Raw genomic sequence first — 9,358 nt, 5'->3', positions numbered from 1 at the left:
AATACATAATTACCATCGCTTATATTTACTGAAGGAGAATAACATTTTTTATGATCTAAAGAGGCAGTAGATCACTCAAAAAACAACCCCAAGAATAAATTATTTCATCAAAATACACACAAAAATAATAGAATTCACAAAGAGCTTCATAAAAAGACAAACTGCACTCAAACGATAAAGCAGAAGATCCCAGAAATAAAGAAATGGAAGGAATATGATATTTCTTTTTCATTGCCTGATGGTATTCTAAGGTCAGAAAGAAGTAGGGAGTACATTTTGTTAAAATGATCACTCATATAGCCACACACACACACACACACACACACACACACACACACACACACACACACACACACACACACACACACACACACACACACACACACACACACACACACACACACACACACACACACACACACACACACACACACACACACACACACACACACACGCTTATTGAATGCATCATACATTTGTATCCAGTGATTATTATCACAGCAGGAGCAGTATTTCAAACTAATCATCTTGCATGGGGTCTGAGCCAACAGTTAAATCAGCTTTTGGAAATTAAAACAAAAAATGACAACCAGCTTCCCAGATGAGTTTAAATATCTTTAACTCACCTCTGCTGTTCACAAGAGTGCTGTTTGTTTTTCAAATTTGAACATATCATGGCTTTCAGATTTTCATTCTAGCCCAGACAGGCGTTTTAAACACGCTGCAGGGGGTTACATTTCCTGAATGGATCTCATGATCTAGTCTGGTGGTTCCCAACCTTTTTGGTTTGTGACCCATTAAAAAAAAAAAAAGAAAGCTGTGTCTACTTGGTACCCATTGTCGTGTCTATACGACCAGGTTAACCAAATAGTTGCAAGCTTGCTGCTACCTTGGATGAGGAGGGGGTCCTGACACCCAGGCTGAGAACCACTGATCTAGGCTCTCTTCCAGCTCAGGCAAAGCAGTAGTCAATGTGTGCCAGGAGCTCCCTGTGGCGGCTGGTGGGATAGGGGGTCCGACACTTGGGGCACTCCAGGAAACTCTCATCCAGGAGGTTGGTGACTTTAGAGGGAGATGTCGGACCTTGAGCGTCATTGATAGTAAGACGCTCAAACTCAAGGCTGTGGTAGGAGCTGGGCTCTGAGAAACGGGCGTTTGGCGGTTTCTGAAACACAGAATAACTCTAAGCATTTCATATTTAATTGAAACATTTCTAAAAAAAAATAGCATTAAAGTAAAACCATCAATTATTACTGAGGATATATGAGGTGGTCAGGACAAGTAACCCAGTAAGAGCCATTGTTTGTGACAATGTTAAAGTTCAATGAACATGTGGTTACGATGTGCAACACTTACAGCAGACTCCAGTTTAGCAATCTGATCTCGGGCCTTGCGAAGCTCCTTCAGCACCTTATGTAACTGGTGCTGCATGCTGTGGCGATCTATCTTTTCATTCTCAAAGTCCTTGGCAGAGAGCTGGATCTGAGGAGGGGTAGAAATATGTCAGAGGGAGAGAGCCAAGAATTCACTGTACTTAAATCGCACAAGTGGGATCAGTATGGATTTTATTACTTTGAAGAAATAAATGGTCACTCAAAATAGTGTGCTGCATACTCCATAACAAGGCTGAGCTGATGGATTTTCCACTCATAACTGGGTGCGTTTAAATTATGTAACTGGTAATTGCTGATCTCATCACTTCATACAAAGCAAAAAGAATGCACTAGTGCAGAAACAATCACCTGACTTTACTTGGTTTTGAGATGTTGAATGTTTGTTTTCACAGTTGGGATAAAGACTTTCTACCATTTGATACAGTTTTTTTGCTGGTGTGAACTGTAACCGTTACCTGTTGCTCCAGTACTGCGATTCTCCTCTGTTCTTCGTTTTGGCTCAGAAGAGACTTCTGCAGCATATTTACCTGTAAAGGACAAAATGCTGGATTGAAAATTTTTTCCAGTCAAATAAACATGAGAGTCATTGAAATATTCTTAGAGATATATTGACCTCTTGCATTATATGAAGTAAAATATAATTGTTGATGGATTAGGTCTTATATTTCCAATCCTTTAGGCTTCCTTTCCTACACAAGGAATGCTAAACATGGCAGTGAATGCGAGTGTTACCTGCAGTAGAAGTTCAGCAGATCTCTTCCTCTCCTCCTCCAATCTGATGTCCATACTCTCCAGCTCCACTCTCATCCTGTCCGCCCGCTCCGACGACACCTTCCTCTCCTCACACACTTCATGTCTGGATGCAATTATTATGCAATCCACAAAAACATGAAGAATAATCCTCTTTACTTGTATAATACTTACAAACATACTAGTTTGAGCTGTTTTACTAGTTTTAACTGCTGTTAGCACATTCAGTTTCACTGTGTTTTTCAACCTAACATCCAAGGTCAGTAAACATTTCACAATTTTTTGCCATGAGTTGAGGACCAACTGAGAATTTAAGAAAGTAAAATCCCTTAGACCTTTTCTAATCATAGGCCTATGTAGTTTCTTTGCACCAGTCAGATTAACTGTTCGAAGATGAACTGTGACGCCAAGTTGATCCGAGAGCAGCCTCTGTTTGATTTCAACAACAAGAGCGGGGTTCCTTTACCTGTTGCTGAATCGCTCTTCCTGCAGCTGCATCTTGGCCTCCTCCATCTCTTTGCTCTTCTCTTTGTACTTCCTCAGGAAGGACGACAGCTCGCCGCACTTGTCCTCATGCCTCCTCTGCAGCGCTGACATCTCCTCCTGGAGCCTGGCGGTCTGGTCCCTCTGAGACTTCAGCTCAGCCTGAGCGTTCAGGGTCTGCAGAGCCGTAAAAGAAAAAAGATAGAGTTCTACAAATTAATTAATTAATTAAAATAAGATGCATGAATGAAGGAATGTAGCAATGTGATGAGGTTATTCCAGTTGCATGCAGATTCAGCGCTAACCCAAACTTAACAAAATTAATTTGTATATCATTTGATAGGGAGATTACAAGGTTTTACAGGAATGTGAGTAGCACAAGCCACAAAAAGTAGAATACAGTATATGAATTAATTAGGGAGAAAATCTTTATAAGGCAGAAACAGGAATCCTGGAAAAGTCAAAATGAGTAAATAGTAATTAAATGAAATCCTCCAGCATTCACCTGTTCCCTCTGCACACTGAGCTCCTGTTGGGTTCTGGTGACCTGATCTTTTTGGATCTCCAGGTCTTTCTGTGCCCCCAACAGCAGCTGGTCATAGTGGCTCCTCAGTTGAACATCTCTTTCTGGAGCTGCTGAATTGGCAGGTGCTGAGATAAGAAGTGTTGGTAAGCAAATTAAAAAGCAAATCTAAGATATCCATTGCAATCTAACTATAAAATCTTTGGTACTAAGCATGGTCTATGTAGAAGATTTATAGAAAGTTTTGCCATTTAACCGTCAAAGCCAAACAGTCCTCAGTGCTGCTGTTGTTGCTAACATTTTTAATCCCTGGATTACTATCTATCTAATCTCCTTTTCCAACTCAAAGCCCGTCACCTTTTTAATGTTTAATGCTGTGGCTAGAAAGCTAATATCTGAATCAAACTGTATCATTTTCTTTAATTCCCTCTTTTCAAATTCCATACTGTATGCATCAGAGCACACACGTTTGTTAAGTTCATTTTAATTACTTTAACGTTCCATGATTGTAGTGAATAAGCTGTGGATGTCAGAAGTAGCTATTCCTCCTACATTTCTCACCATCTGAACTGGCCTCTTGTTTGGTTTGTTGCTGCTTTGCCTGGGTCAGCTGCTGCTCCAGGTCCTGTGTGCGGGTGAGGATGGACTGGACGTAGGCCTCTCTCTGCTGGTCATACATCAGCCACTGCTGGTTCTTCTCAAGAGCCTGGTGGTGAGATGCACAACCCCATACAGTGATACACTTTATTCTGTGTATATTTAGATTGGAGCTGTTCAATTTAGAGGATAATCAAGGAAAAAAATATTTTTTCTGTATTGTTGATGTTTTTGTGCATGACAGGAGGGGTTTTTCATCAAAACTAAGTGGATAGAAAAGAAACTCTGCCTTCTCTCACCCAAAATAATCAAAATGTTTTGATGTATCCAATAATGTAATATCCAGTGTGTCCTTTGTGCAGCACCTGTTGACACTGACATAAAAATGGGTCCTAGATCTTTTGGAAATATTGAATGATGAACTTTATTAGAATCATTTCATTCCCCTGGCTCTGAACAGCGTGTACTGGAAGGAATTGCTTTAAACATATCCTCGATGGAGCAAGATTTGTCAGTTACAGAACTATGGTACAAAAACATTTTTTCAATAGTAGGAAAATATGTACTTAAAATTACAAACAGGCTTGCAGAAACACACAGTAAATCATTGACTGGACTCACATCTTTCAGTTGATCTTGTACCAAAACCACGTCTGCAGGAGGTACCTGTCCGTTCTGTAGAGAGAAAAACACGTTCAAGTCACATAAATAAAGTTTTGGCATCAACACTTCTACCTGATCTAGCGGTCACTACTTTTTGTTATTATGCATAGAACTAGAACTGAAGCCAAAACAACTGAAGGCTTTTGGTCTGATATTCCACAACACAATACAGGACTTGTTTAACATCAATCCAAAGACAAATTAAGTTGTTCTAAAAGAAAAATGATGGACCCCCGTGTTATTCGTGTGTGTTGTCAGTTTTCTGGGCACTAAAAATCGTAGGCTTGCTGGTTGAAATTATTCATCTGATGTTTTAATAATGCAACAAAAAAAGGTCTTGAACACATGACCTGAGGCACCAGCCCTCAGGCCAATTCCTTGACATCCATCCCTAGAAGACAGCCAGTCATCTCATAGTTCTGTCGCCCTGACCCTGAGGTCTACATGTCTGATCCCATCCCAGCGTCTGAGCTCAAGCAAAACCTTCCCGGCAGCAATAGGCATCTAAACGATCATCTCTGTGCTAAGGCTCTGTGAGCTCTTATATTAGCAGGCAAGCATCATGAGCTTGTCAACTTTTTCCAGATGGAGTTAAACGCACATCCCATAAGCTAAGCCCGCTAATGACTTTTGTGAATCCAAGGAGAGGGAGGGAAAGGGTGGGTCAGGGTCTGCTGGACAGATTATTTCTAGTAATGCGAAAGGAGCTAAGCCACGGGCTTCGAAAATGGAGAGCATTCCTGGAAAGTTACAATTAAGACATAAAGATAAGGAAATCCACTTGCAATGGGAGCTGAAAGACACTGATTACAAAAAGGACTGTATGTCTATAAGTACCAAACATTCCTATCCATTTGTATACATACTCTGCATTTTAATACTTTCCAACCTTGAGTGTAAGAGTAGTGACTAGAAAACCATAGCAATAGTTATGCAAAATAACTGAGAACATTTAGATTCAAAGACAGTATTTTCAACATACTGGTGACCTTTAAGAAGAAACTTTAAAAAACAAAACAAAACAGCCTCTGTATCTTTCTTGTAAAAATCTCCTTTTTACTTTCTTCAAACACTCCCTATTACTTTGGGTCTAGCCATGACTGAAACAGAGGGACTACATTTTTGGTAACACGGTTTTGATTATCTAGAAACATCAGTTATGATGGGCCTAGAGTCTTTGGTGTTAACATTAAGTACACAGCAGATTCACAGATTTTGAAGGATCTGGAGCACACAGTTATAATAAGAGCTTTTAATAATGGTGCAACCACTAACGTTTCTACATAAAGCAGTCTTCATCAGGGTAAATAAGACGTGCTTTATGCTGAGATTCCTTAATCTTAACTGATTCTGAAGTTTGATTAAGACAAACAAATAAGGAGACATTATTCTGAAGGAGAGCTCCTGGAAAATCTGGAAATTAGGTGAATTAATTTCTTCTTAGAATGAAGTTTGAATTGAGCTTCACTATGGGCCCCAAAAGCCCACAGCTATGTGATCTTTGAGTCTTCCGCCATCCAAATTCCCAAAGTCCTTACTTGTGATTTTACCACCTAAGCCTCTCCAGAAGCCAAGGAGAATCCTGATGACCGCTCTCTGAGAGTGTAGTGAGGGCCTGCTGTGCTCAAAGCATCAAAGGGCTGACCGCCAATCAGTGCTGCCTTTTGATAAGGAATGAGAGCCTACAATTGTGAAGGGAACTGAGTGGCAACCAGGGATTTATCAAAGGCTCTTGCAATGATGATTTTGATGATAGTATTAATTAGAAAACCCTACAGACAAAGTGTTACTTGAACAAAGTTCAAGTTGTTACATCTTTCACAAAACTACTGTAAGTGATGTGTGTATTTACATTTACAATGAGCCATGCATTACTTGCACCTTTAGCTTTCATTACAACAAATTAGCAAGGCTGCTCCAGAGACAAGTCAATGTCTGCAGCTGAGGAAAACAATCAGAAGTCACACAATGCCACCTAGTGGACGACAGAATAACTGCATCTGCATTTCCGAACAAGTCTGCTTTCATGCAGTAGGGTCACTGAAACAGGCACCACAACTATTCAAAAACCTTACCAGAGGCATGTGTCACAACAACTTTGATGAAATTATACATGTACTTGTTCCTTTAAAGCACATTCCTGTTAGTCAGACTAGCACTGATGGAGCTGAAGTCAATGAATCACTAAAATTGAGTTTGATTGGTCAAAAATATGTCTACTGCATCAGTACTATAGATAAGCAAAAACTACTCTCGGAGATGGAGGATATTAGAAAGTGAGGCAGAGGACATTTAATCCCAGTCCAAGGGTCACATTTTGTTACTAACAGCCTGAAATAAATGTATTCATAATATCCTAGGGCTAGCCATCAATAACTGAAGATAGGTAACCGCATAAGCACTTTAATTATCAATGTCATGATACCATTAAAACTTTTCATGACCTGCACCAGCAAAAGTAATTAATCGGACATATTTTAAAGCCAACTACATCATCAGAAGAGTAGAGAATCCCAATAAGATAACTGGAGACACGCTTCAATGGCAGTGCCAACATTTCTAACTTATTTACATAACATAACTATAACATCTAAATGTATATAGAGGCCATAAGTTGGTCAACCTACCACCACCTGTGTTTCCAGGGACTGGCAGCGGGTAGAAACAGTGGCCAGCTGGTTTTTCAGGTTCTCCGTCTCCTGTGACAAGTTCTGGAACAACGTGTCTCTCTGCTCAGCGTCCTTCCTCCGCTGCTCCAGCTGGGCCTGCAGTGATGCTACCACCTAAAAAACACACAACAACAATGTTAACCTGAATTTTTTTTAACCGTTGTTTATGCGGCGACAGTTTGCCGAGGACATTCGCTCTTCTCCATGCAATTATCTCCTTCACACAAATGACATTACATGTCTGGCAGTCTGCTGGCATTGCCCACTGAGCAGCTCTGGTTTAAGCACTTTTGCTGATGAAAGTTAATGAGGAAGAGGCAAGTGTGATTAAATCACATTACGCATTCACAATGTCAAATAGCTGTTCCATTTATCAGCATGCCATTTCCAAGTTTTATCCTGATGCCACTCTGACTAGCCTAAATTAGAAAACGATTTCTGCCACAATAGAGAAGAGATTTCATGAGGATAAGCAACAACCTCAAATAGATAGCATCTATTTCTCCAGCAGTGTCATAAACAGTAAAAAGGGCATGAATGTGGAACAGTGGAAGATAGTTGGTTTATAAATATCAAGTAAACAGCATACACATAGTGTGGTGTATGTAGTATGCAGGTTTTGCTGGCTGTCTAAACTTCACTTAGCTGAGCTGCTGTCAAAATGAGATGGAAGCTCCCCCCCTCCCAACTGTTTTTATGGCAGCTCAGAGGAATTCTAGGCTGATTTCTTTCCTTTCTGACAGTTGTCTGCTGCCAGCAATACATATGCCACCAATACAATGCCAAAAGTGTAACAAATCTTCACAAGTTGAGGAGTACTCTCAAAGACATGGCTGTAGGTATATCTCCTCACCCTGGCCAGAAAACTGCTGCCTCAGGGTGTCCAAATCTGTGTTTCTGAGTACAGAGTACTTCCAGGCAGATATATCTATACCAGTCTGCTGTAAATTGTGATTTTTAACCATATATTTATGCAGGGAGGTGTCATGTGTACATACCTCTCCACCTCTAGCTGTCAGCTGCTGTCTCATTGTTTCTAGCTCCTGCTCTTTAACAAGCAACTGCTGATTGTTTCTCTCTCGCAGCGTCTCAAGGGAAAGAATCCGCTGAAATAACCAACAAAAGATAACATAAGCACATTAAAATACAGACAAAAACAGCCGGTCTGAAGTTAACGCTGAATGTCCTCAATACCACAGACAAAACAAACACTTCCTTTACCTCCAGCAGCTTGCTTTTGTCTGAGTCGGGTGGTTTGATGTGTCGTTTGGCCAGTTCATCTATCTTTCTCCTGAGGTGAGAGTTCTCCTTCCTGACTTTCTCCAGCTCCGCCTCAGCCTTGGAGGCAGAGCTGCTGGATTTGAAACCCAACTTGGTGACGATGCTCTCTTTGGCACCTTTAGATGTCATGGCTGCTTTGTTGGTGTTGAGGAAGTAACCTGGACTTCTAATGTTATAGGGAAACAAGACATTTCACAGAATGATGTTTATTGTATGTAAAATTCACCAGATGTTTAGTTTCAATTTGACTGAAATCATTTGGACAAATAATCAAACTTAAGTGTTCAAAACACTAAACCCTTATGAAACATCCCAAAAAAATCTGGCATACAGGCGTGCTATGGAGTAGTTATAAACATTAATACTAAATGATGCAATAGGCTTTACAGGTTATTAGTGTAGGTTGATGGAAATGAACACATTTGTCCCTACATCACACTTTCCAGTCATTGTAAAGGAACAAAAACTTTTACATGTATTTACTCGAGCATTTCATTTATCCACAATTTTCGACGTCATTTAATGTTAACTTAAAAGAAATATCTATTAAACAGATAAACCAGTAATATATAGCTAACTGACAGTTGTTGAACGTTGCATACACCGTTGCACCTGTCTTTAGTTGATAACTTCTCATAAACTAACGTTACATCGTCTTAATTGCAGTCTTGTCTGTTTTGAAACGAAACAATGAAAACAAATATTACAGGCAGATAAACTCAGAATATTTGACACTTACAGATAAAGCGAAGAGAAGATATCACCTGAAACTAGTTTGTTCGTGACAACAAGACCGTTTACTAACTAAACGCTTTCGTTTCCTGAAGTTTGAATTGCAGCGCGTTTACGTCACATCCGTAACGTGCAGTGGGGTGCGTTTACGTAATCCTGGGTGTCTCGAAACATGTCATGTCAGGCGGTGCAGTGCAGAAAATATATTGATTTCTTAGGTTCTCTACAGAGGCAATTTGAAATATTACCATTCGATCCTATTTCCC

At 40.1% G+C, this 9,358-nt stretch overlaps 1 protein-coding gene across 1 annotated transcript; it reads right to left on the bottom strand.

The window, feature by feature from the left end:
- Nucleotides 1-952: 952 nt before the first annotated feature.
- On the bottom strand, nucleotides 953-9,113 carry cep55l (centrosomal protein 55 like). Its single transcript, XM_070927615.1, has 12 exons — nucleotides 9,100-9,113; nucleotides 8,301-8,526; nucleotides 8,078-8,185; nucleotides 7,038-7,193; nucleotides 4,369-4,422; nucleotides 3,712-3,856; nucleotides 3,133-3,278; nucleotides 2,611-2,804; nucleotides 2,127-2,250; nucleotides 1,850-1,921; nucleotides 1,357-1,482; nucleotides 953-1,165 (listed from the first exon to the last, which is right to left on the bottom strand). The coding sequence occupies exons 2-12, from the start codon at nucleotides 8,487-8,489 to the stop codon at nucleotides 953-955; spliced, it is 1,527 nt and encodes a 508-aa protein (XP_070783716.1). The 5' UTR covers nucleotides 8,490-8,526; nucleotides 9,100-9,113.
- Nucleotides 9,114-9,358: the final 245 nt, after the last annotated feature.

This window comes from Enoplosus armatus, chromosome 20, assembly GCF_043641665.1.
Source record: "Enoplosus armatus isolate fEnoArm2 chromosome 20, fEnoArm2.hap1, whole genome shotgun sequence".
Lineage (NCBI taxonomy): Eukaryota > Metazoa > Chordata > Actinopteri > Centrarchiformes > Enoplosidae > Enoplosus > Enoplosus armatus.
Note: the sequence above shows the minus strand (reverse complement) of the source record. Positions and strands in the feature narration are given on the sequence as shown.